Consider the following 27,476-nt stretch of genomic DNA (forward strand, 5'->3'; position numbering starts at 1 on the left):
GGCCTAACACTGTAATATTAGAACAAGCCCAACATGATCTAAATCTTGAAAATCCGACAATCAACTTTATTAAGTACCAAAATAATATGGATTCACGGCTTAGCACACCAAACTGAATATATATATATATATATATATATATATATTGTAGCATTTAAAAGGAATATTTTAGCAGTAAATTTTAAAATGTGAACATTTGAATTTATTTTTATTAAACATCTATGTAGGATAAGCTCTATAGATAATTTAATATCGATTCCCATAAAACAGATGTGTTAAGTACGATTTTCTTTGAAGATTTTTTTTAAAAGATTTCTGTATCTTATATTTTAATAACTTTTCCCTAATATAGATCAACATATCAATATCTATTTTATTATTTTGAAATATTCATAATTATTTATTTATTTATTTATTTTAGTAGATGAATTTTCAAATAATAATTAAAAATTTAATATTTTACATGTAATTATTAATATACTGTCTTATTTATAATAAAGTAATTTTGTATTTCATTTAAAATTACCAACATATCGAAACTTAATAATATTCTTACATATTATTTTTATATTGCATAAATTTCAATGGTAACAAATATGCACATAAAAATAGGTGTGTTTAAATATCAAATTGGGTAAGTAAAAACTAAAATGATTTATTCTAGTTTTTTTTATAAAGAATTAATAAAAATATAGTTAGATAAATAGAAAATATTATAATAAAATTATAATTAAATAAGGGGTGTGTTCTTTTTTAAGAAAATGAACTAACACATTTTTTCAAAAGTATTATTCATTTGTTTGTCTCATTTAAATTAGACACGAAGTTTTAAGTATTTGTATAATTAAGAAAATATTAGTGAAAATAATTATAATCTAATAAAAATAATTATATATTAAGATTAATATAATTAAAATATTTTAATTAAAATAAAAATACTACATTTGTCTGACTCTAAAGTTTCTATTTATTTTTGCATATTGATATTTGAATTTTATTTATTATATCAAAACTTAGTACAAATTAAAAAATATAAAAATATTTTCATTAGTCTCTTATACTCTTGTAATACTAATAAAAAGACATTTGTAAAAAAAACATACAAATATAAAATAATTTTAGTGTTTAGTATAATGACGTCAAAATGTAAACTTGAAGCGTAGAAGGAAGCGTAGAAGGGGACTGAGGGAGTATAAATTATAAATTTTAAAATATAATTAAAATATATAATTATATTTAAAAAAAAGATAAATAATATGTGAAAACGAAAATAGAAAGTGAGACAAATTAAATGGGTGGAGGCACATTTATTACTTTTATACAAAGCAAACTTAAAATATTTTATTATAAATAAACTATACATGAATTTAACAAAAAGAAAAATAAAAAAAAAATATTATCATAATTTTAGCATATAAAAGGGACCACTAAAAAGTGAATAGTAAGTCCTTAAGATGATTGACGAGTTTATGTAATATTTTAAATATAAAATTTAATTTTAATATAATATAAAAATATAATAATAAATAATAAAATTGAAAAAAATTAACCAAACGAACACGACATTAACCGAGGCTATTTTAATGATCGTAAATTCTATAACAATAACATTGGCCTAATAGTTAAAAGGGAAAAGGAGTGGAAATTTAATTAAAAAAAAAAAAAGAAAAAAGAAAAAAGGAAAAGGCGTCAGCCATCAGATTAGCCGAATCAGAATTAGGTTAGGGAGAGCACGCAGCGAGCGCGGCGCAGGTATCTGACGCTTTTCTGGATCTAGGGTTTTCCTGTTCATATTCATCTCATCATCCGCCACCGATCAAACTCTTAATTGAACTTCCAAAATCTTGGATCTTGATCGGGAACATCCACCCTAAACCCTAAAATTTCATGATCGGGAATTTTCTACTACCATACTTGAAAATCTTGGTTCCAAATCCCTAGTTTTTGTTTATATATATATATATATTTTTTTTTTTTCGCATCTCGTCGTCTTCTGATGTTTTTACCTCTCCTACTGAACGATTGATTTCTCCGATACATAAACGAGGAAACAAAAACCGGTGGAGTTTGATTAAAATATTGATTGATTCCCAAAATTGTTCCAATTTAGCGAAGGAGTTTGAAATTGTTTCGTTTTTGGTTGGGAGAATATATATAAATGTATCGAAAATTAGTGTTGGTGTACGACGGGGAGAGGTTGCTGGGGGAGGCGGAGCTGCTACGGCAGAACGGCGGCGTTTGGGGTGAAGAGATTAGGGTAATTCGTATTTCTCACTATTCGCCGCCGAGTGAGAGGTGCCCCCCACTCGCCGTGCTTCATACCATTAACTCTGCCGCCGGAATATGCTTCAAACTGGAATCGGCGGCGAAGAACGCGGTGGACTCGCCGCTATCTGTATTGCACGCCAACTGTCTCAAGGATAACAAGGTATTGTCGCCAAACAGTACAGAAACCACAATTCTCACTGGTTAGGGAAAAATAAATAACTAAATTAATTAATAAAACCTTGTGATGAAGAAAGTGAAACCCTAATTGTGATTCAGAACTGAAGGAACCTTAATTTTGAAATTTTTTTGAATAATGCAGATCTTTAGACAGTAAAGAATTTTCATATTTGGGACAATTCAAGCATTGTGCAGATAAGGACCCATGGGTTCTAAATTTTAGCAAGTAAACCTTATTACAGAATTGCACATACACTTGGGGAAGAATGATTTGGGCTATAGCTATAGGGAAATTGACTAATGGCCTATCTTTTCTATTTAATGTAAAATTTGGTAGATTACTTATGTGTCTTGAACTTTTGCAACAATGTAGGATTTTCTGGGCGAAGAGCTTTTAAGTCAATTTCATATTATGCAAAATGTAATCTCCAATTGAATCTCGAAGGCATTCGAAACTATAATTTGATCCAAGAGGGCAATGCTTTTGTTCTAGAAATATTTTTGGCGCCTTTGCCGCGAAAGAAATATTGACTTCTTTTATTTGGAAATCGGAAAAGGGTATTAAATTGTGATACAAAGTGATGTAAAAAGAACTCCCGAATGATATAAATATGTTGCTTCTTTGCATAGGTTGAAGGCTAGACCCAATTCTTGAACAAGTGTTTCAATATATTTAAATCTCTTCTTTTAAATATAAATGGTGAATCCTAGAGTCATGATTCGCGGTGAAATGATGAACATGTGGATGTGTTCTTATCTCGTTAAAGATAATTAATTTCCATTAGTCATGCTATTCATCTCTATGTTTTAATTCTTGCATCTGTCCTCGTCTTATTCATTATTCTGTAAATTGAAACTGGAGACGTCATGGTTTCCATCCTGAACTTTTTATTACAACTGTCATTAGTTTACTTTTAGTTTCGAATGCTTACTTTCTTGCCATAATGAATACTTTGCAGACGGCTGTAGCCTTTATAGATGGCCAGGATGTTCATTTAGTTGCAATGCATTCAAGAAAGTACGAAGGGCAAACCCCTTGCTTCTGGGGATTTAATGTGTCGTCAGCCCTCTACAATTCTTGCCTTGTCATGCTGAATCTAAGGTGTCTTGGCATTGTTTTTGATCTTGATGAAACGCTTATAGTTGCCAATACAATGCGTTCGTTTGAGGATAGGATAGATTCGCTGCAGCGGAAAATAAGTTTTGAGACTGACCAACAGCGTATAAATGGCATGATGGCGGAGGTTAGGCGTTATCAGGATGATAGAAGTATTTTGAAGCAATATGCTGAAGCCGATCAGATAAATGACAATGGAAAAATCATTAAGGCAGAGTCTGAGGTGGTTCTGGCTTTGTCTGACAATCACCCAACTATTGTGCGCCCACTTATACGGCTACCGGATAGAAACATTATTCTTACTCGCATCAATCCACAGGTAAAGACACTGCTCTTTCTTCTGCAGCTTATATTATAATTTTATCTGCATTGTCTCACTCAGAAAAGCCCTAACAAAGCAAAATCTACATCGCATGATATTGACTTTGTGCTACTGCAGGTACGTGATACAAGTGTTCTCGTGAGATTAAGACCTGCGTGGGAAGATCTCAGAAGCTACTTGACAGCTAAAGGTCGAAAGCGATTTGAGGTTTTTGTTTGCACAATGGCGGAAAGAGATTATGCGTTAGAAATGTGGAGACTTCTTGATCCAGACTCCAATTTGATTAGCCCAAGGGAGCTTTTTGATCGCATAGTGTGTGTTAAGTCAGGTAAGGTTGGGGAACTGTGAGTTCAATTTTAGATTGGATTTATTACTTCTGACCTTAATATTTGACTAACTTGTGCGCAGGTTTGAGGAAATCACTATTTAACGTTTTCCAGGATGGAAACTGTCATCCAAAGATGGCTTTGGTGATCGATGACCGTTTAAAAGTATGGGAAGAACAGGATCAACCTCGACTGCATGTTGTTCCTGCTTTTATGCCATATTTTGCACCTCAAGCTGAAGTAACTAATTCTCACCGACAAACTATTTCTGCCTGCAATATTGATATTATATTTTTGTGAATATTGTCTTTAATATACTTCGGTAGGCCAACAATACCATTCCTGTGCTCTGTGTTGCAAGAAATGTCGCCTGCAATGTTAGAGGTGGTTTTTTCAAGTAAGTTTGGTATTCCTCTGTGTGTTTGTGTTTTTTTTTTTTTCCCTTTTCTTCTTGATTATGTGCTTCTCATGTGATTTACTTGATGTATTTGACTCAGGGAGTTTGATGATGGTCTAATGCAACGAATAGCTGAAGTGGCATATGAAGATGATATTGCTGACTTGCCTTTTCCACCTGATGTGAGCAACTACTTGGTTTCAGAGGTTAGTTTATCCAATCTTAACCTTCAAACCTCTGCTGAACAATACACTCAATTTTATTATTTTAAAAGCTGATTTTGAATTCCTGCTGCAATACAAGTTACACCACAAAAATTCACATACTAAGCTGCATTAGTTTTGGTATTTTGTAGGAGGATCCTTCAATATCAAATGGCAACAAAGATTTGCTTGGTTTTGATGGGATGGCAGGTCCAGAGGTTGAAAGAAGATTAAAGGTTAAATTTCTTGTTTTAAATTCTTATATGCTTTGTTGGTGCCAAGAAAGATTGATTGTTTGTGGCGCTGTTTCTCTATGCTGATATTCCTTCCTACCATGCTATTCTCCTTTTCTAAATCTTTTTGAAGTGCCTTTTAATTCATTTATCTATTTGTGTTAGGATGTTAAATTGGGAAATTCTAAAATCTTTCAGGAGGCAATGGCCGCATCTTCGACTGCTGCTTCTACACCCATAATGAATCTAGATCCAAGAATTGTATCAACCCTTCAGTACTCTGCACCATCAACTTCATTTACAGTTCATCCTCCAACAGCAGTACAAGGGCCTTCGATGCCATTCCCCAGTCAGCACGTACCACAAGTCACTGCTACACTCCTTAAAGCCCCAACGACCCACCTTGGACAAGCAGAAACATCTTTGCAGAGTTCTCCTGCAAGGGAAGAAGGAGAGGTACCCGAATCTGAGTTAGACCCTGATACAAGGAGAAGATTACTCATTTTGCAACATGGTCAAGACATTAGAGAACACCCTCCTACTGACCCCCCCAAGTTTCCAACTGAGCCAGCTGCACAAGTGCCTGTACCTAGAGTTCATCCACGTGGATGGTTTCCTGGTGAAGAGGACGTGAACCTCAGACAGTTGAATCGAGTCGCACCTTCTGTGGAGTTTAGTTCTGGGTCGCTTCCTATTGAAAGTCACCGGCCCCACCACACGCCCTATCTCAACAAAGTTGAAACACCCATTCCTCCTGGCAGAGCTCTTGAAAGCCAGAGGTTGCCGAAAAAGGTAAGTAGTATCAATCTTATGCCACCAATGGAATATTAGTTATTGGTAGTTTCTTTATGTGAGAAGTATTTATATTGTGTGTTATTGTATGTATTCAGGAACTCCCGAGAGAAGACGTGTTAAGGATAAATCCACCACGGCCTCATTTCCCTTCTTTTTCTCGTGAGTCAGATTTATTGAAAAGAAAAAGATATGCTTGATATCTGCAAATTTCATTTCATCCACATGTTAAAATCTCAAGGAAAAAAATAAAAGAAAAAACTTCATTGTGGAATATGGTAAATCCTTAAAAGTAAAATTGCTATTTCACCCTGAATTGAGGAAATTTATAATAGCCAGAAACTGGAGATTTTACCTTTTTATCAGATTTGACAAATAATTAATATTTTTCTTTTTTTTTCAAAAATCCCCAAATATGGATCTAGCTCATTTAGCCTCCATATGTTACTCTTTTTGTTTTCTATTTTCTTTGACTGATCTTTCTATGTTATATCTGAAATCATAATCCGTAACTAAATACATACTCAACGTCAATCAAAAGCATCAGAACTAATTCACCATTCCCATTTTCAAGGTGAAGATGATAGCCCTGCACCTGTTCTCAAGGATCCAGATTTTGAATCTGGACAAAATGATTCCTACAATGAAACTTTTGCTGGAGCTTTACAGGATATTGCTCTTAAGTGTGGGGCGAGGGTATGAAACATCTGCTTTATTCTTTTAATCTTATCGGCCTAATTCTGACTTCTGTTGTCTCAAACCTGCAGGTGGAGTTTAAGCAAGCTCTAGTATCAAGTGTAGAACTGCAGTTCTCTGCTGAGGTTGCTCTAGACTTCTGAATGTATCTTGATGCTGTCATATTTCTCATTCATGCATTTCTTGCACCAAAAGAGGAAGGGAATTTTGTTCACTTGCATAATTTGAGGGTCTTCTGCAGGTTTTCTTTGCTGGGGAGAAGGTGGGCGAAGGTATGGGTAGGACCAGAAGGGAAGCACAACACAACGCAGCTGAAAGTTCTCTCATGTATTTGGCTGGTAACAAATGCTGGCTGATAGTTAAATCTGTTGGATTGTCTTCTTTGCTTGTTATCTCTTGTTAGCTCAAGTTTTTATGGTGGTATCAATATCATCATCCATATTCTGAAAACTTGTCATATTTAAGGGTTTGTGGAAAAAGATTCCATCATTTTTTTGACAGGATTGTTGAAGGAAATAAATATATAAATATACAATACTGCATAGTTCAGTTAGCTTAAAACTTTTAGTTGAAGCCATTGTTTAAGATCAGCTTCAAAATAAATAAATAAAGGTGAAGAGGGAACTGTTGGGCTGGCTGGGGTGAATTCAGTTTGTAGTTTTCCTTTCCTCTTGAGTTTGCTTTCTAGTGATTTACGGTAGATCTATATACTGGACAATGATCTTTGTGTAATTCATTGACTTTGGTTTTGCTCTGTTTTGTTGCTCTGCATTGTTTTCAAGTCCTTTCAGTCTCACATTTTATTCATCCGTATCTTAAACTATCGAAATGTAGTATCCCTGTTCTTATTTATCTTCATGTTTCTTTTTCACCCTTCTCGACTGTGGGAGTTGGTAGAATTTTATCTTTTATGACGAATCTACCTACAATTATCATAATCCTCTTTATTTTCTCGCCTTCTAACAGTGGATTTTCATGTACCATATCTGGTGTTTGAATATTAGAAGTCATATGATACTCTCTTTAGGCCGTTTTTCTTCTGGCACTTCCTGGGGATTATCTTGTGATGCTATAATTAATTCTTTTGCTTGTGGTCCTGATACCAAAATATATTCTGATTTAGAGCTAACTGTATGGTGTCATTTTTTGTATTAACAATATGGTCTTTGGATGCTGAAGATAATTATTTTGCATATTGTACATTGGCTTCTAACTGTTTCCCTGGATAATCAATTTAGGTCAGAGATATCTGTGCATAAAGCATATTTAGTCTTTGTCATACAGGCTTGCGAACATTTGTCCTAATATTTGCTATTTCTTTACTATCTGGAATGTCTTTTTATTTTTATTTTTGGATTTTGTTTCTTTTTAGAAGAAATAGTGGTTGAATGTGACATTCTTTAGGAAAGTTTGGAGATTGAATAGTAAAAATAGGTAAAAAAAAAATTACAGGTAAACAAACCTTGAATATTTGCAAAAAATTATTTGTTTTTGACACAATTTACTCTTTGCCATTTTCTACACAATTTTTACTAATATATGAAATATTACAAAATAAGCATATAAGGACTGGACCAAAAGTTAATTTAAATTATACCACGTATAAAGAAGGAAATAGCCAAAACTAGCAGAAGTATCGGGTTAGGAGTAGTATGTGGCAACTTTGTACGCAAGATAGGATAATTTGGCTGCTGTAGTTTTTGAACTATTACATACCGACTTACTTCTTGGGTCATTACAAAGATCGACTATTCTTTTGCAGATAAATACTTGTCTCAGCTTAAACAGGATTCGATCAGCATTCCTGGAGATGGAAGTAGGCTCAGTAATCAGGCATTGTCTGAGGAGTCTGTTCCCTCGACGGCATCAACACCAACAAGAATTCGAGACCCTAGATTTGATGCGTCTAAGAAACCAACTAATTCCATTGCTGCTCTTAAAGAGCTTGTAAGTATTAAACTTATATATATCTCATCATGAGTTATGTAAATTGTGAGTTTCTGGCCATTCAGATGCTGTGTTTCTTGTTGTCACTATTTTTTCAGTGCAAAATGGAGGGCCGCAATGTGGCTTTCCATACTCGACCTCAGATTTCAGCTCGAGGCTTGAAAGAAGAAATTTATGCAGAGGTCAGAATGTCCCCTTTTTTGAACTTCATAAATCATAAACAAATTTTGGCCAATTATAAGTTACCAATTTTGTTGTTTTTTACCTATTATTTCCTACTGATTGTAAAAACGTTGAAGGTTGGAAAATTTGTTATGTGTTTGGAATGTCACTGTTTATTTGTATTCCCCTTTTTGTTTGGATGCGAAGTTCTATCCTTATGTCTTAATAGACCTATATTTAGAGAAAGAGAACAAAGGTTCCACCAATGAAAGAATGATGATTCTAGTTCTTGCTTGCATTCTAGGTTGAGATCAATGGCCAAATCTTGGGCAAGGCAATTGGGTCAACGTGGGATGATGCTAAATCTCAGGTTCTTCTCTACTAATTATCAATTTCCACATGGATTCTTCCATGTCTCTAATTGTGTGTATCAAATTCATTTCTCTTACACTTTTTTAATTGTAAACAATTTCATTTAGGCTGCAGAAAAAGCTCTTTTATCCTTGAAAAATTTTCCGGTTCAGTTTCCTTACAAGCGTCAGGGCTCTCCGAGGTGAGTAGTTTTACCCATTATGTTTATTTTCACGCTGATATTTAAGAATGCCTTGCATCTTATAAATTCAGCTTAATAGTTCTCATTGCTGAACATCTCTAACTTTACTCAATGACAATGCATACCTCTTCTTGCCGTTGTTTTGCAATTATCCATTGTTCTAAATCTTCCTGATTCAGATCCATGCAGGACATGTCTAATAAAAGATTAAAACCCGATTTTTCTAGAGTTCTCCAGCGAATGCCATCAGGTGGCCGGCACCCGAAGAACAACGAATCCCCTGTTCCTTAACAAAATCCCTCCTCTACATTATTCCATCTTTGTATACTTCACAACCCAATGCCAAAGATATGTAACAATTGCAGATATATCCCTCCTGAAGCCAAATGTTTAGATATTGCCCGCTGTTGTTCACTTTTGTCTCTCTAGATTGTTCAACTAACTGACTGACTGAACTGACATCACTTGCTGGAAGCGCGACAGTTTAGATACCCAAACTTTTGTAACAAGAGGACGGAATGACAGTCTTTGGCATATTCGGGGGTTTCTTACACCTGCAGATTATCTTGACATGTAAATGGAGCGTGGTTATACTGAGAAAAAAGGGGCCATCAACCGGGAGATCCTTGGAAAGCAAGTTTTGCAAAAGGTATTTGCGGATCGAACATACTCATTGATGTGCCGGGGCAGCTGCCGCGACCTCCGGAGCCGATGTAGGTGTGTTTTTGGGGGCACTGTTTTGAGGTATAGTATAAGCTCTTCTTTATTTTGAGTTATGGATTATTTAGGGGGTGAGTTGGAATGGGATTTTATTGAACTGAAGTAAATTTTGTATAGGTGTAAATTGATTGTGCTTATTTGCAATCTGTCTTCTATCAAAGGGCTTATAATTTATTTGCTTGTTTATGCAGAAAATCTTCTGTTGCTGCATATATGATAGGGAATTAATTGTGAAAATAAATTAGGTGGTGGTTTTTATAATTTGATTTGATTTGATTTTTTTTTTTTTTTTTTTATTATTATGATTTTATATGCAGATGGTATATAATTTTCATATTATATGGATAAGTAAATACGCAGTGTGTTTAGTATTTCCAATTTTGTGTATAGATAAATAAAATGGTTAAATGACATGATAGATTTCTAACTGTGTACAAAATATAATCTCATATATTGTTACATTAGTGTTGAATGTTTATATATTAGATGATAACATTTTGGACCAGCGTATATTATTCTACATCAAATTTTGATTGTAATTTAACTTAATATATATGTATTTATATTGTTGAATGATCGCATACATATATTCGTTAGTGTTAGAAATGGCTTTTAGTTCCAAACTTCCAATAATATAACAGTAAACTGGTAGTTAACAGCTTCGTGATCTTCATTTAGAAGAAAAGTGGAGGGGACGCATTTTAATTTTTAATATGAAATAATTAGTGCGGTTTTTGGAGGGTAAAATGAACACGTCACCGCGCAGTGACGTGACGTATATATACGCATTACAGTACACTACACAGGTATATAAGCAGGTTTACTGGATACGGAAGCATTCATACGTTGCTTCCGCGTTGGCGGTGGAACAACGAGAGAGAGAGAGAGAGAGAGAGAGAGAGAGAGAGAGAGAGGAAATCGAGATTCCGGCGGAACAATTCTAGAGTGAAGAGGAGATGGAATCGTTCGACGCGTACAGCGCGGATGGTGACGAGGCGGCGCGTCCTTTCGAGAACGGCGGTGGATACAGCGCCTTCGACGATTCCTATACCGTGTTTTCCTCCGTTGATACACCGCCTCACTCTGCCGCACCTTACGCTTCAGAGTTGGGAGAGTCGGAGAACTTGCAGGTGAATCATGCGGATAGCTCCGATCCGTTCGGTTTCGGTTCTAACGGTGGTAATTTCGGAGCTTCTGATTCGGTTCCGATCTCGAATGGCAATGCTAATGCACCGTATGACATCGGCGGAGATTCGGAGGGGCTATTCAGCTCGGATGGACCAATCCTACCGCCGCCTAATCAGATGCAAGAGGAAGGATTCGCACTTCGGGAATGGCGGAGGTTAGATCCTATTTCGATTATAGCTCTATTGATCCTTCGATGCTCGTGAAATTTGATATATCTACGAGTGGGATCTGGCTATTAGGTATTCTGTTGCGCTTACCAGATGTTGCTGTAGGCCATTTTAGCTTTCCTGCTGCCGATCGCGTGGAGATCTCTTGTTGTGATTGTGATTTTTTATTTACAAATATGATGAAAATGAAAAATCGTAGTCGGTTTGCCATCGCATGGCTCATAACATCTCCATTGCATAATTTTGTAGTTTAAGAGGAAGCATTAATTGAAGTATAAGTTGGTTTCGGATGAATCTTTAGAAGTTAGTCATGGTGTATCCAACCAATTTAGAACATATATGTGTAATAGCTAAGTATTATTTTGACACCCTTGACCTGGATAGTTGTTTAGAGTTAAGATGCACTCCGTTTGATCAAGGATGTAGCGTTATCTCAAGCGAATTGCCATAAACATGATTTACTCCCGGTGATCTATATTTCCTCAGCGCCGCACACACATATGATATATATATATGTATATATCTTCTGTTGCCATAATTTAACTTGTTTATAATTTTTGGATCGATTGAGGGTGATAAATTATTGATTAGTGTGCATTGTTGTAAGCATGAAATGATGTTTGATGGTTGCATAAATCGATACGTTATGCTTTCAGGTTTGATTCTGCCATTCAGTTAGTTATACAAGTACTACGCAACAAACCTTTAAATTGCTCTTGCATCCATTATTCCATTTTACTTTTGGCCTGAAAATCCACCATTCCATTTAACCTTAAAAGCCCAAACGTGTTCAAATGTGTTATTGTTTGTACTTTGTAAACATCATGCTATAAAAAAATAAACCTCAGAATTGACATTCATGCTATTCTCAAGACTCCACTAGCTTTCCATTCATTTCAGCTTTTGATGCAGGTTAAATGCCATTCGTCTTGAGGAGAAAGAACAGAAGGAAAAAGAAATGAGAAGCCAAATTATTCAAGAAGCTGAAGACTACAAGCAAGCTTTCCACGAGAAACGAAAACTCAATATAGAGACCAACAAAACCAACAACAGAGAAAAAGAGAAGGTCTGAGCTTTTTTCTTTGTTTCCAGATCTTCACACCTTTTCTTTATTCAAATCTCTTTCCTAGCATAAGAACATTCTGTTACTTCTGTATATCACACACAAAACAGCTATTCCTAGCTGGTCAAGAAAAATTCCATAAAGAGGCCGACAAACAGTACTGGAAAGCCATAGCAGAGCTCGTTCCTCATGAGGTTGCCAACATTGAGAAGAGAGGAAAGAAAAAGGATCAAGATAAGAAGCCATCCATCACAGTCATTCAAGGCCCAAAACCGGGCAAACCAACCGACCTTTCAAGGATGCGTGGAATCTTGGTGAAGCTTAAGCACAATCCCCCGCCTCACATGATGCCACCACCCCCTCCCGCTGCTCCAGCTAAGGCTGGGAAAGATGGGAAGGATGCAGAAGGCTCTAAAACTTCAAACGGTGCTGCAAATGCTGAACCAGCAGCCAATAATTCTGATCCTAACAGTGTTCCACAAGCCTCCACAGAAGCAACTCCTTCCGCCAATCACCAACCAGGTAACTAACGCTTTCCGAGTTTTGATTGCATACACTAGACAATATATTGTTTCCATATATATAAATATATATTCTTTTTCTGAGGGTGGGGTGGGGGGTGTTTAGGTTCTTTTGGCCGGATATGGCACTTTGTGTTGAAATTTCAGCTTATGAATAATATTCTTGTAGTTGTGTAGAATGGTTTACATATTCTGGTATTGTAATGTGTTGTGGTGTTCTTTGTTTGGTTGAGTGCAGCATAAATGTTGTAGTTATTACTGCTAGTCGAAGGGATAGAACTCTTGCGCCGCACCGCACCCATATTACGACCATGCAATTTACAGTTGACAAAAAAAGAAATGGATTTTGAAAATAATTTTGTAATTTATTTGTGATCACTTAATAATTTTGATGGTTCTTAGACCATCAACAACAAATCAGTGTGCAATACATATACAATGATACAAATATGCATATTTGAAGATTGTAAAAAACGGATAGCAATGAATAGTTGCTGAATTTCAGCAGCAGCAGTTCTCTAAATTTCTATCTTTATCTAATCTTATATTATCTCGGGGTTACCTGAGTAATAGAAATAGGAGCAGAGCTCATCTGGCCAGTCGAAGTGTCCGACGACTTATACACCTTCGTCTGGCCACCACTGCGCCGCCCGGAATCCTCAAAGAAACCGGGCGGCGTGAGCTCCTTTTCATTAAGCCTCACATTTTTAGTAAGCATCTCGACAACCTGGCTCATCGCCGGCCTTCTGCTAGCATTTGCTTGAGTGCAGAATAGAGCTGTTTTTATGTACCTTAGAACCTCTTCCTTTGGGAACTCTCCCACCTCTTCATCAACCATATCCAGAAGCTTCTCTTCTTTGTAGAGCTCCCATGCCTGTGAAGCAACTATCTTATATTACGACCAAAATGGCACTTTTTTTTTTTTAATGTATATAAAAGTTAAGTGTAGAATTGTCGGCATATACCCATTCGATCAACAGCATCCGTGCGCCTCCATAATTGGCGTGCGCGCTGCTTCTGCCGCTTACAACTTCGAGCATTAAAACACCAAAGCTGTAGACGTCAGCCTTCATGGTTAACTGCCCGCCCAAAACGTATTCGGGAGCCAAGTAACCCCTGATCGAGATGACTAACTTATAGTTAGAAACCTTTAGAATCTTGAGAGTCAATAGATTTGAGATAAAGGTATGGATAGACATACGTTGTTCCAGCTAATTGTGTGCTGATGTGGGTTATGTCGTCTGGAAATAGCTTAGCCAGTCCAAAATCTCCTATTTTCGGGTGAAACTCCTTGTCGAGAAGTATGTTGCTAGCCTTGATGTCTCTGTGCACAATGTGAGGGATAAGTTCTTCATGAAGGAATGCAAGTCCTTTGGCAGTACCCACGCAAATGGCAGACCTTCTCGCCCAGTTCAATTCTAGAGACCTTCTTGGACCTACAAGGGGAGAAGTGTGTTTAGCATTTGATTTGGGAGAATTATGTCTTATTGTGGTTCAAACATGGGATGATTTAGAGAAAATACCTAGTAGTACGCGATCGATGCTGTTGTTCTCGACGAATTCATACACCAACATCTTGTGTGGTCCATGAATACAACAACCGAGTAGTTCGACGAGGTTTGGGTGTTTAACATTGGATATAGTATTGATCTCTGTTAAGAATTCGCGTACTCCTTGATTTGATTCCAGAGAAAGCTTCTTCACTGCAACTTGTGTTCCACTTTTGAGAACTCCCTGTTTAAATATGATTTCGATTAGCTAAGAAAATGCCATAAGAGTGTATATATATATATATATATATATATGTATGTGTATATAGAGGTGCTACATTATTTTATTCAAAGAACAACACAGACATTATTGACAATCAGCCCATCAAGTATAAATAAACAGCACAATGTACATGGCAATATAATACAATTGCAACATATTTGATAATAGTCCACAAACCACATACAACACATTTCATCAAATATAAATCTGTCAACACATAGTTTCAATTAACATAGCATATTTAATTAAAATCATATGTTGTTAGTCAATAATTTATGTTTGTCAACACAATATTGAATAAAATAATTCACATTTTGACAACACCCTATATATATATATATGTATATATGTGCGCGCGCACATGCGCGAGCAAGTGTATCAATCAAGTTCCATGGCCAAATAAATGGCAAAATGCACTCAGTTATTTTTACACCTTTGAAGAGATGAGTTATTGAGTTAGATAATGTAAAATGATAAACTTGGTTCAAATAGTATAGAAAGGCTACCTTTCTTGCTTATTTTTACATTAACTCAACTCTATCATGAGAGCACTTTCATTTTAATTTCTGGAATTGCAATGCACGATTAAGAATTTCAAACTCGTGTGTAGATAATTCAAGGATTTTACAAAAAGAAATAACAATTTGAAACCATTGATGAGGAGCACAAATAAGTTAAGTATAGTACCTTGTAAACTGTACCAAAACCACCTCGCCCTATTTTGTTGGTAAGACTGAAGTTGTTTGTTGCCGATCGTAGTTCGTTGTATAAGAAGCTTTTGGTATTTACAACTGAGGCACCTGGTAAAGACATATGATGTGGGAACAGTTGAGAAGAAGACATTTAGAATAAGAATAGTTTTGAAAAGAATAACAATGGTGCACCAAATGAAAGAAACACAGATGAATAAACCATCTACTTATAGCATCGTACACCCACCCCAACTGTGTCCTAAGCTAATACAATGTTCAAAAGTGTTCTCAATACATTGAAACGATGAAGTTTACAGAGCTGCAGAATTTCCTATTTAATTTTCGAGTGGGAAGCGAAAAGTATACCTATTTCTATGAACAGTTTCTCAGATTCTACGAGCATGCATATACTGCTAAGCCAACACTGGCAACAATATGATTTCAATATCAAATAGCATTTATGTTGCAATTTGAAACTTGAGTGACTTTCTCTAACAACATATTGCGAGGAAATGGTTATAAATTGTAAGCCGAAAACGGTGTTATGTTGAATCCTGAGATCAAAATCATGGAAACTGAAAAGTAGAAATAAAAAATGAAAACAGACTGGTGAAATGCTATGCATCAAAATTTGAAGTTGTTCTGCCACAACAGAGTGATGAAACATTTACCTTCTTGTTCTTCTATGGATTGCTTATCTCGTTTCTTGCTTTTCTTCCGAAGCACGGTTGAGGCAACACAACAGCTGCAATTCATGTCCTTGTTTCTATCACAATGATCGCCAAGACTCACATGCGTCAACGTCCACAATAATTATTTATCAACGCATCAGTAGATCTCCCCTTCAACATCTATCCAAGGATCAACGATTTTTCACTCAGCATACCTTCAAAATATGATAATATGCATAAAGTTAACAAGGTTTACGATATTGCTATCGCTTGTATGACTCTCCATTACTGCGATTAAAACTCATAGTCATAGAAAGGATGGGAAATTTTCTTGTACATAGTTGATTCTGCACGAAATGGAAATCGTAGGCAATTACATCTACTCCAGAAAATAATGTGAAAAGCAACAGAACTATACTGAGTTGACTCCCCTCTCTCTCCCTTCTCTCTCAACAGAATTGCTTCAATTTAATTCAGAATCTCAAACATAAACGATATTTTACAAAACTAGAAGCAGCACCAGCTCAGAGTTAGACGGAAAAATTAGAGAAGCAGCAGCCGCAGCCACTCAAACAGCTAATATGTTCGTTTGTACACCATTTTCACAACGATCTCAGAATTCCTAACACACAGAGATCCATAAAGAAAAAAAAAACAAGCAGCAGAGAGAAATTAATCAACAACTAAACACATTTGACAATTCAAAAAATGAAACAAGGACTGCTGCTACTCACCAATTAATCAGTCGCCACGATCGAACTGTAAATGCGTAAAATCGATTTAAGGAAAGTGATCGGAGTTGTAGGCGTGCGTGTAGCTGTGATTTGAACGGTAACACCGCGTGGAGTCCTTCCTTGGATGCACGCGGTGGAAGAGGCAACGGAGAATGAGTCAGAACTCGGAAGTCATGGCTGGGGGAGAGAGCTTCGTCTGCCACTAAAATACACACACCTCGATTCTATGCTGCTGGTAACGACCAACTACAGGAATTTGCCACGTAACCCTCAAACTAAACCCGTTTCTCAAATTTGTCCTCTTAAGTTGTCAAAATGACAAGTTTCACCCCTTGAATCTATAATTATTGCCGATTGCACCCATTTGCATAATTCCCCCTTCCTGTATAATTTCTTATATACACGTGAAAATCAATCAACAATTTTAATTCTATTACTAAATATGTCCCCCTTTTTATGCTTGCTTCATTTTCAGTACGTTTTTTTTTTTTGTGTGCGCGTAATTTTTAATAGTTTTTTTTTTTCCTTCGTTTGTATGTTTTTATAAATTATTTTTCAAATAATAAAAAATATATTGTAAATAAAGAAAATTTACAAAAAATTTAAGATATCCCAAATTAAGAATAATAGTAATAAATTGTTAAGAATAAAAGAAGTACTACAAATTATGACATCAGATTTGATGGTAGGCTGAACGACCATTTGCCACATAACAATTGTTGAACATTTCAATATTTTCATTAATCTGCAAAAAAGTATATAAATCTATGTATTTAAAAAAATTGTATTGATTGTTTATTTTTTTAAGCTAAGCTTTCATTAAACAAATATTCATTCAAATTACAAAGTAAAAAGCCTCCTGGCTACAGCACACTACCATATACCGTGAGGGAGTCACGACGACAGCCCAATCAGAAACAACTGAACGGTAAAACAATAACAGACAACACAAAGTCACAGACGTCATGGATTAGTCACAGGCGGTGAGGTTAGCGAAGGGAGGGATCGATCCTGTACATCAACCCCAGGTGGACCAGTTCGCCTCGCTTCCGACACGTGGCATGGAGGTAACCTTATTATACGCATCGACGGCGAAGAAAGCGCCACACATTGCACCCTCACTGTCCACTCTCGGCATGGCTTTCATTTTGTTCATTGGATGCTCAAAGCTCATTAATCCTCCCTCACTATGGTACATACACCCTAAACCAATACAAATATAAATAAATAAATAAACAATTAAATAATAATAATAAAGTAACAAATTAAAATAAATAAATAAATTATACCTGCAGGGAAAGGAGCAAAGGATTTCCCACAGCTGGCTTTGACAATATCCACATCATCTGAGATCAAAACAGAGCCGTCCGATGCTACGCCCCAGTGGAGGCTCACTGCACTGTCCGCACCCTACCAAAATATTATGGCCGCGTTTGGCAAACCAAATCAGGAACTCAAATTTCGAAACAATAAGGCTGTGTTTGGATTGTAAAAACAAAAAAATTGAAAATGAAAATTGTGCTTACAACAGCAGCAAAGACAGCACCAGCCTTGTTGTCGTAGAGCACGAATCCAAAACTACCCTCTAGCTCTTTAAGAACTTGATGGGCAGGGAAAGGGCCCCTGTCTCTGAGAGTGCAATAAGCTTCAATAACAAACATGGCCTCATTGGCACCCTTCGACAGTCCATACTGCTTGTTCAGACCACATAGGTTGTTCAAACTCCCCAAGAAAATGCAGTACACGTCATTCACACTGCAAAACAGCCTGAAAACCGACCAGAATTGATCATAATTAGGTCAATTTGGGGATTAGGGTTTTACTTATTTTATGCACTTTTATTACATACCTTTGATTTGAAGCGTAGGCTAAAAGGGCTTTGTTTGGGAATCCGAGAGAGAAGCCATTGGAGGGATTTGAAGCTAGGAAGGCCTTGAGGGTTTCTTCTGGAGTTTTGGTTCCGGGACCTTGGGATGAAACTGGGCTATGGAGCTCGTTTGGTGGGCTCACCACGCCATTCTTGAATACAGCCAACATTTTTCTACTATTCTTCAATGGAAGGAAATGAACAGAGAATTAGTGCTTATCTGAACAACGAAAGAATGATGATGGAAAAGAGAACGTTTTGGTACTCTATTTATAGGCTACCGTTGTGGGGACAGCTCAATGCGTGGCAATTTTATCCAAATGTTCTTTGATTTTGCGTGTGACTCCTGGATTCGGACTCCGGAACCGATTTGCACCGTCTATTGGTGTTTGGGACCTGGACGCCCGGGAGTGGGTCATCGCCTGTGTAAAAATATTTATTACTTATATTTTGCTGTTATTGATAAATATGGTAAGTGCAGTAATGTGTATTTACTGTTTAAAAATTATTGGAATTTTGAATTAATTAATAATATAAATATCTACGTGGAGATGCATCATTTGTACTGCTGGCGACACGGAACCCGAGAATATGTCAGCTAATGTTTATCCACAACCGCAATTACATGTGACTGTGACAATAATATGAGTCATTAGATTTAATCGGACGGTGGAGATTTACTCAATGTTTTTCCTTTCTCCAACCATTAAGCAGTGGTTGGGCTAAAGCATTGCATATTCTTGCTTGTGTAAACAAATAAATTAAAGATTATATATTAATGGTCTGTATTAATTTATTTTTTTAATTTGAAGTTTATTGAGGTGTTTATTGCGTTATTTAATATATTTAAACAGTAAATATTATATAATATAAATTTCCTTTCAGGTAAAATGGTCAGTTATATTTTTATTGCATTATATTTAAATTAAATGACATATGGATGCCAGATTCCATTACAAGTAACTTATATTATAATTCGATTCATTATTTTGACATATATTAAATTCAAATGAGTCGAAAAAACTAGGCTGATTTTATTTCCATTTCACTTATGATTGATTGGGCCCTAAAGCCCATATAGTTGCAATTTAATACTTACATTTTTATATAATGGGCCTATAAGGTTGGCCCATCATGCAACAACATCGAAAGAGCAAAATACATTTAGGGTGTGTTTGTTTGAAGAATTTTGGAGGATTTCTACTATTCATCCAATTTTTCCCCCCAAAAACATCACATCAAACACCTATTTTTCATTTTTTATATTATACTAAAAATCAATTTTACATTCAAAACATCACATCAAACCCTATTTATATCACATCATACAACTATTCAAATTCAAAATTTTTACTATTCAAATCCCAATCCAAAATCCAAATCCCCAAACAAACACACCCTTACTAAAAACTAAATAAAATATATATATATTTAATCAAATTCAGTTTAAATTTTGATATATACACAGAGCAATCAGTTTGCCACACATGGCAAAGGCAATTAAATTTGACAAAAATGAAATTATTTATTTCTTTTAATTTTAATAATAATAAAATAGAATTATCCATGTCGTAACTTGTTGGAGTGTGTTGACTAATCCCCACCGTCCAGACAATGTCCCAGTCGCATAAGGTAGTTAGAGAATGGAACATTAATATAACCGACAAGTAACTGCTTATCCTCACTGGACCTCGATTTACCACAACTCCGGGACTCCAAGCACCGGTTTAATCTTCACCGTTCATCACGTAATCGAACGGCCTAGATACTCTGGAAAGTGCGGTTCCATTTCATCCCAGCACCTGTGGAACCCACCGAGCATTAACTGCTTTTGAGCAAAGATTTTCGATAACACGGGTTGTCCATCGCCTGGACCCACAGGCCAGGACCCTCCGCAATCTTCAACGATATTTTATAAACATTTTCAGGATTCGTTATTTTGCCGTTGTAGCGCATCAACTTTTTTATATTTTTAAAATAAAATTTGCTTGTTATCTTTTAATTTTATTTCTATTAATAAATAAATATTATATTTTTATTTTTTTAATAAGAAACTATTCATATTAATTATGTATAAATATATAATTTTTAATTATATAAAATTTGATCATGAATTAACATTGAACATACAAGAATTATTTTTTAAAATACTCAAAATTTATTTAAAGGTATTTGTAATAAAATATATATTGTGGCATAAATTAACTTACATCATAATTTCCAATTTTTACATCTTAACTTGCAACTAAAGACATCCTTTTAAAATTATATATATATATATTATATTAAACATTATATTGAAAGACTTTCAAGTCGAGTGGGTTTGGCATAAAGTATAAAAAATGGAAGACAATACTTACAATGTAAGTAATTAAGTATAACTCTTACGTGGTAAAAGAACTGACCTAATTTTATCTAAATTCATGTTTATTATAAACTTATTAGATTTTCTTCTTTTATCGATCTAATATTAAATATAAATTTGAGTTCGATTAAGTTTTGTTTAAAAGCTTAGAGAACAAGATGAATAATCTTACGTATAACTAAAGCATATAAACTTTACATATGTTTCTTCTTTCATTGATTGTTCATGATTATTTTATATTGATATTTTTATTTAAGCATATAATATCATTACAGTCATGGGAAAAAATATACTAATTATTTAAATTTTCCTAACCAATGACGTGTACATTCACAGTACTTTTAAAGATATCGAAAAAAACCAGTGGATTTGTTGAGTTTCATACATACAGAGACACACACACATATATATATATATATAATTAAATAAAATTAGTTAAGGTCAAAATAAATAAAATTAAATTCTTCTTTGACTTGACTCCATCGCATAAATATTTAACCAATACAGTAATAATAATATAACACAAAGTGTATTTAGATATATTTTAAAATTATTTTGTAATTTAAGATTAATTTGGAAATAGTAATATATTGAATAAAAATAAAAATTGATGCAGTTATATGAACGTGTTATTTTAATACATAATACATGTTGAATAAAAACTTAATATATAGTGTGATATTAAAATATTTTAACAAATAATACAAATAAATCAAAAGGGTAGATTAAAAACTTTTGACAAAATTTTTGTCCAAATATAATCAATACAAAACCATCCATTATGGTTCCTTATTCTTTAGGGTTTAGTGGGCAATAAAACACAAAACCTTTTAGTTATTTACTATGTTATCACAAATTTATATATATATATATATATATATTCTCACAACATTTTAAATAAATAAGAGAGTGCTGGTAAATAAATAAATAAAATATGAAGGTGAAGAGGATGACGATGACCCAAATATTACGGCTTAGACAGTGCAGCAGATCGAGATGAGCATTTGTCCGAGAGTGTGAACGCGTTGAACATATTCAGCTCAAAAAGTCCCTCCCCAATTTATTGTAATAATATTATTTAACTTCCTACCACGCCAATGTTTTTTTTTATTATTATTATTTTTTTTGCAAGATTTGATTTAGATTTTTATATTTAAATAATATCTAATGTATCAAGAAAAAAAAAAAGAAAAAAAGAAAGAAAAATGCTCTCCATATATTTTATTATTTTTTTAAAATATAAAATTCAAATAGTAAAAAAAAAAAAAAAAACTTACAACTAAAAGTGCAACTAATTTTAACTGAATTTGTGAAAGAGACAGTTACTCGTCTTGTCAAAACGACGTCGTATACGTGTGGGGTGCAGTAGACGACGTCGTATACGACATACCATTTTCATTCCACATCCACTGAAAACGGCAACTATCATCTTTCTATATATCTATCACCTGTTTGAGTCCACGTGTCCCATTTTTGGTCCCTCCCTCCCGCTCACGCTTCTCTGATGACTAGCGGAAATTTTGGGGTATGTTTGGTAGTGTAATTGTCAATTGAGTTTGGATATCGATTTCAATAAAAAAAAAAAAAAACGGTAACATTTTAAATTTATGATAAAAATTTTGAAAACTTCAAGATATACTGATATTGAAAATATTTAATTAAATATTTATTTTATATAAAATTTTTGGATGGGAAAAAATAAATAAATAATAACAATAATGTAATATATTCGATTTGTATTTTAAGGAGAAGAGATTGAATGATTTGTAATATGAAGCCAATTAATCCCATATCCAAAACACACCCTTTGACTTGGGGTGGATTGATTTTGAAGGTAGTTTAAATACCGTTGGCCACGTGGCAATGCACACCAATTTCGGATATACGTACATCTGTATGAAAAATATACACGTCTGTGTTCAACTTTTGCCTTTGGTTGGTTTTTATTTTTATATATGCATTAAAAATTATTGTTTTTAGTATTATAGTTTACATCATTTGTATCAAAGTATTGTTTTTTTAATATTGCATTTAAGAAATGTGTTTCTTTGGAATTTAGATTTGTATTTTTTGAGTTTAAAATAGTAAAAAACTCAATTAAAATAGTATTTGATACACTGTTTTATTTATATATATATATATAATTTAATTTGTTGGTAATAGATTAAATGAAAATTTGATATTTAATTATAGTTTAAAATAAAAATGATAACCAGTGTAATAGCAAAACTTTACCGACATATTTGAGTGTGTTTGGTTTGGTATTTTGATTTTGAGTTTGAGTTTTTAATAGTAAAGAAAAATTGAATTTAAATAATTGTACGATATGATATAAATAGAAAAAAAAAATATTTAATTTGATAATTTTAAAAAAAAATTAATAAATAATAAAATTCGGATAAAATTCTCCAACCAAACACACTCTTTCAAACTAGTTGATAAGTGCAGGTATCAATTAATTAATGTAAAAGAAAAATAAAATTATTTAATGTAATATATTCTATTAAAAATGAGTATAGTGTATGATGTTCGGTATATAATATCTACACTAAGAACACACCCAATATATACACATAATGAAAATAAAAATCAACAAAATATCAATCTAAGCATGTCTAAAATTATAAACACAAATAATATTTAAATATTTATTTAAAACCTAATACAAATAAAAGAAATCCAAGGTACTTATAGAGATTAAAGTGGATAAATGTCACATAAACACACAATAACACAGATAAATGTCAAATAAATGAAAATTCCCATCCAAACAAGGCACATGTGTTTGTTTATTTTAAATTAAATACTTACACTTGCTTATTATCTTACATACATTATCGTTAATAATAATAATAATAATAATAATAATAATAATAATAATAATAATGATTAATAAATAAATAAATATGAGAAAAAAGGTTGAATAATTATTTGTCTATTTGTGGATGACCCCATTATACATTGTGGTTCAATTTTCCCGCGGGACCAATTATTCATAAAGTCCCAAATATTAATTTAAATAGTTTATTTACGAAAATACGAAAAAAGTGAAACCTTTTTTTACCTGCTAAAATGGTAAATGGTCGGTGGAAGAGTGTAGCCCAGGCTGTGTGGGCCCGGACTCGCCCATCGCCATATTCGTACTGTCCTCGCCGACTGAAAATTCCAACTCCGGGACTTCAACTAGTAAATGAATCTGAACCGTTGAACGTCCTAACTACTGATCCAACGGTGTGTATTTAGTTCTTGACATGTTAGAAGACGACGGTCCGCATTAAATACCGATTTAATGTATATGAAAAAGATTGTTAGAAATATCCCGAATATATGTCAGATGAAATTAATTAATTTTATGCGTATGTGATATATTTCTGCGTGTAATTAATCGGTAAGAAAATAATAATAATAATAATAATAATAATAATAATAATAATAATAATAAATGGCCAATACTATTGTGTTTGACGTCATTTATCCGTAAGATTAATAAATACTTTTGTTTAGATTATATGATACATATAAATTAAATTCAAAAATTCAATAAGCCATAGTATAGTGAATTTTATCTTTTAAATATAATTGTTTGATTGAAACTTAGGTGATAGATATATAATAATATTATATATAACTATATTTTATTGTAAAAGAAACCATACAAAAATGAAGATGTTAAAAGTAATAATTAACAAAGACATCTTTAGTGTATGTTTAGTTGGAGATTTTGTTTTATCGAATATTAGTTTATGTACTTTTTGTTGAGAAAAAATAAAAATAGTGTATTTTTATATAAATCAATGAAAATTAATAGTAGAAAAAATAGGGAAAAAAATTACCGAGTGAACTTTTATACCTTAACAATAATATATGATTCATTGAACAATATTTTTAGTTACCATTCAATCATTTGACATTTAGTTAACAATGAGTGTGTCTAAAATTAAATAAATTATATGAATGACAGGAATGGTATTCTTGTTTAAGACCATCTCCAACATATTCCTTCATTTTTGCTAAAAAAGCAGTTAATTTACGGTAATTTTACTCCAACCATAAACTTCAATTTTTCACTCTAAAAAGTATATTCCATATATATTCATCTTTTATAGTATTTTACATAACTTTATATATATATATAAATTACACCCCAACTTTAATTTATTTTTACAATATAACCCAAATATATATAATTACACATTATTTTTAAAAAACTATATAATTATATATCACTTTTCGAAAGGTAAAATTATATATCACTTTAAAAAATAAAATAAAATTATACATTATTTTTAAAAAATAAAATTATATCACTTTTCAAAAAATAAAATTATACATAATTTTTTAAAAAAAATATAATTACACAATATATCCAAAAAAAATAACAAAAATACATAAATACCACAAAACACCACACAAACTTCACTCCAAAAATGGAGTGGAATGTACAGTGTTACTCCATATTTTTGCACAACCTACTGGATTGGAGTTGCCCTAACAATATCCGTACAATAAGTAAATAAATTATAGCCTAAACTTTAAAGGTAGGGTCAAAATAAGATTAGCATACATTGTCAAAACATTTATAATCATATAATGAGTTTTAAATGAATGTAATATTAAAAAGTTTGTTTATTTGTATCCTCCCTTTTTTTTTCTTTTTTTTTTTTTTTTCCGGGTTCCACGTCATTTTAATTATTAAATTTCTTAATTACCATAATACCATTTAAAACAATTTAGTAAATATTAATTTTTTATTTAACATATGATATATAATTACTAATCCATTCTACATTAAAAAAAAAAAGAAAAAAAAAACATATGAAAACAGTTAGATGATGTAATAATCATTTAACTTAAAAATTTAAATTTCTAGGAATAAGTATAATTTATTTAGTTATATCTACAAATAGAAATCAATTAAATTTAGTATGATATCAAAGTCATAGATGTCGTGTTCGAATCTCATCGTCCACATTGTCTCTCGTTTATAAATAAATAAATGATATGTATTTGTAATAATTTAAACTTTTTAAGTGAGACCATCATTTATACAATCTTACAGATACCAACCCAAATAATACTAGCAATTTGAATCAATTGTTGGTTACAAAATTCAATAATGATGAATGAATTAATTCAATTAAAAAAATTATATCTAATTTAAAAGATTTTTAAAAATAAATATTTAACATATTTATATTCATTAATTAATGAATCTATATTATATAGCCCTATAACAAATCTATATAGTATTCATAATATTATTTAATGCACAATTATGAAGTTATTTTAAATTAAAATCATTTAATTAATAATTGGCTTACTTCTAAAAACTTCAATCTCAACGTATAATTTACTATTATAGTATTTAAGCATCTTGCTTTAACACAGATTTACACAACAAAGGACAGCCGTTCGCCGCTAATAAAAGCCCCTTTATCTTAAAAACTATATATATATATATATATATATAATTATATTGCAGAAAATAAATAAAATAGTAATTCATTTTCATATAGTTTATTCATATAAATAATCTTACTAAGAGAAAAGAAAAAGGAAAGACAAAATAAAGGTGACAGTGTTAGAAATTTGTAGTTATGTGGGGCCTGTTTTTAAATTAATTAATTGGCACTTTATTTGATTAAATACAGTCAACAGTAGTATTGTAGATATTTGGGGTACTGACGTTGTTGATTAATGTTTTGTTAATTAAACTATACATCAACGGGCAATAATTAACCACTTTCAATAGTTATTTATTGAAAAAAAAAGTTCGATTTTGTGGGTGTGTTATTTTATAACTAAAAATTTCATTAAATAAATTAATTATATCTAAAGTAATTCTCAAATAACAACCATTGCATAGTTGATAAATTTAATCTGATAAACACAATTAAACAGTATGACGTTGATATTTTTATTGCTAAATACTGTCTAGTTATGATGCTGAAAATATTTTATAGACATTTATGTACATTCAATGCAACTTTTGTAGCAATATCGTATGTACATGTGTATGTGTATGTGTTTTGATAATTTATTGTGTTATTCAATATAATATTCTCTCATTTTCTTGTTAAATTATTTATTTTTTTATTTTGATATGTTACATATTAAAGTATATATTTATTTTAGTAATTTATACTGTATATTTAATATTATAAATATCTTTACAATTTATAATATATTATATAAATATCATTATTTTTATATTATACAATACTAATAAAATTATTTCAGTAAATATCAATATTGATACTAATATATTTTAAATTATGTGTAAAAGGCAAACGAATAGCAATTAAGAGAGCGAGGGAGCATTAAATTTTAATTTCAGTACTGTAGGTACTGTCATTTATTGTTTTGATAACTACTGTCGTTCTACAACCTGGATAAAGAAGATTCGGCTTGTAAGAAAATCTTTTAATTTCATAACCCGCAGGTAACTTATATCTTAATTAATTCAGTTTGACCTATAGTGGATAAACCATACCTTAATTACAACTGTCCCAATACTCCTTC

General features: G+C 32.7%; 4 protein-coding genes across 10 annotated transcripts; 2 read left to right on the top strand and 2 right to left on the bottom strand.

The window, feature by feature from the left end:
- Positions 1–1,689: 1,689 nt before the first annotated feature.
- On the top strand, positions 1,690–10,821 carry LOC127254851 (RNA polymerase II C-terminal domain phosphatase-like 1). Of its 4 annotated transcripts, none has more exons than XR_007839517.1 (18): positions 1,691–2,428; positions 3,405–3,881; positions 4,002–4,212; positions 4,293–4,450; positions 4,537–4,607; positions 4,708–4,813; positions 4,963–5,046; positions 5,242–5,835; positions 5,934–5,997; positions 6,410–6,531; positions 6,603–6,656; positions 6,773–6,869; positions 8,294–8,478; positions 8,577–8,660; positions 8,945–9,010; positions 9,120–9,193; positions 9,373–9,937; positions 10,720–10,821. XR_007839517.1 is itself a non-coding variant. In XM_051280162.1 (17 exons), the coding sequence occupies exons 1-17, from the start codon at positions 2,159–2,161 to the stop codon at positions 9,482–9,484; spliced, it is 2,823 nt and encodes a 940-aa protein (XP_051136119.1). In that variant the 5' UTR covers positions 1,690–2,158; the 3' UTR covers positions 9,485–10,087. The 4 variants fall into 4 exon arrangements, 2 of the variants coding, with proteins under 2 accessions (XP_051136119.1, XP_051136118.1); XR_007839516.1 differs by lacking the exon at positions 10,720–10,821 and adding an exon at positions 10,105–10,678; XM_051280162.1 differs by lacking the exon at positions 10,720–10,821 and having other exon boundaries at positions 1,690–2,428; positions 6,416–6,531; positions 9,373–10,087.
- Positions 10,822–10,862: 41 nt separating this feature from the next.
- On the top strand, positions 10,863–13,077 carry LOC127254853 (clathrin light chain 2-like). The gene is made up of 3 exons (XM_051280168.1): positions 10,863–11,255; positions 12,181–12,334; positions 12,442–13,077. Exons 1-3 carry the CDS (start codon positions 10,870–10,872, stop codon positions 12,859–12,861), a joined length of 960 nt encoding a protein of 319 aa, XP_051136125.1. The 5' UTR covers positions 10,863–10,869; the 3' UTR covers positions 12,862–13,077.
- LOC127254852 (cold-responsive protein kinase 1-like) lies at positions 12,923–17,094 on the bottom strand. Of its 4 annotated transcripts, none has more exons than XM_051280167.1 (8): positions 16,723–17,094; positions 16,509–16,610; positions 15,989–16,168; positions 15,313–15,425; positions 14,376–14,586; positions 14,054–14,288; positions 13,818–13,968; positions 12,923–13,726 (listed from the first exon to the last, which is right to left on the bottom strand). In XM_051280167.1, the coding sequence occupies exons 3-8, from the start codon at positions 16,071–16,073 to the stop codon at positions 13,400–13,402; spliced, it is 1,122 nt and encodes a 373-aa protein (XP_051136124.1). In that variant the 5' UTR covers positions 16,074–16,168; positions 16,509–16,610; positions 16,723–17,094; the 3' UTR covers positions 12,923–13,399. The 4 variants fall into 4 exon arrangements, with proteins under 4 accessions (XP_051136124.1, XP_051136122.1, XP_051136121.1 ...); XM_051280165.1 differs by having other exon boundaries at positions 15,989–16,203; positions 16,723–17,093; XM_051280164.1 differs by lacking the exon at positions 16,509–16,610 and having other exon boundaries at positions 16,723–17,092.
- A 386-nt stretch (positions 17,095–17,480) lies between these two features.
- On the bottom strand, positions 17,481–18,836 carry LOC127254854 (stem-specific protein TSJT1). The gene is made up of 4 exons (XM_051280169.1): positions 18,572–18,836; positions 18,249–18,489; positions 18,012–18,132; positions 17,481–17,925 (listed from the first exon to the last, which is right to left on the bottom strand). Exons 1-4 carry the CDS (start codon positions 18,757–18,759, stop codon positions 17,741–17,743), a joined length of 735 nt encoding a protein of 244 aa, XP_051136126.1. The 5' UTR covers positions 18,760–18,836; the 3' UTR covers positions 17,481–17,740.
- Between the last annotated feature and the right edge of the window lie 8,640 nt (positions 18,837–27,476).

Source organism: Andrographis paniculata, unplaced genomic scaffold (assembly GCF_009805555.1).
Source record: "Andrographis paniculata isolate CXL003 unplaced genomic scaffold, ASM980555v1 Contig52END, whole genome shotgun sequence".
In the NCBI taxonomy this organism is placed as follows: Eukaryota; Viridiplantae; Streptophyta; class Magnoliopsida; order Lamiales; family Acanthaceae; genus Andrographis; species Andrographis paniculata.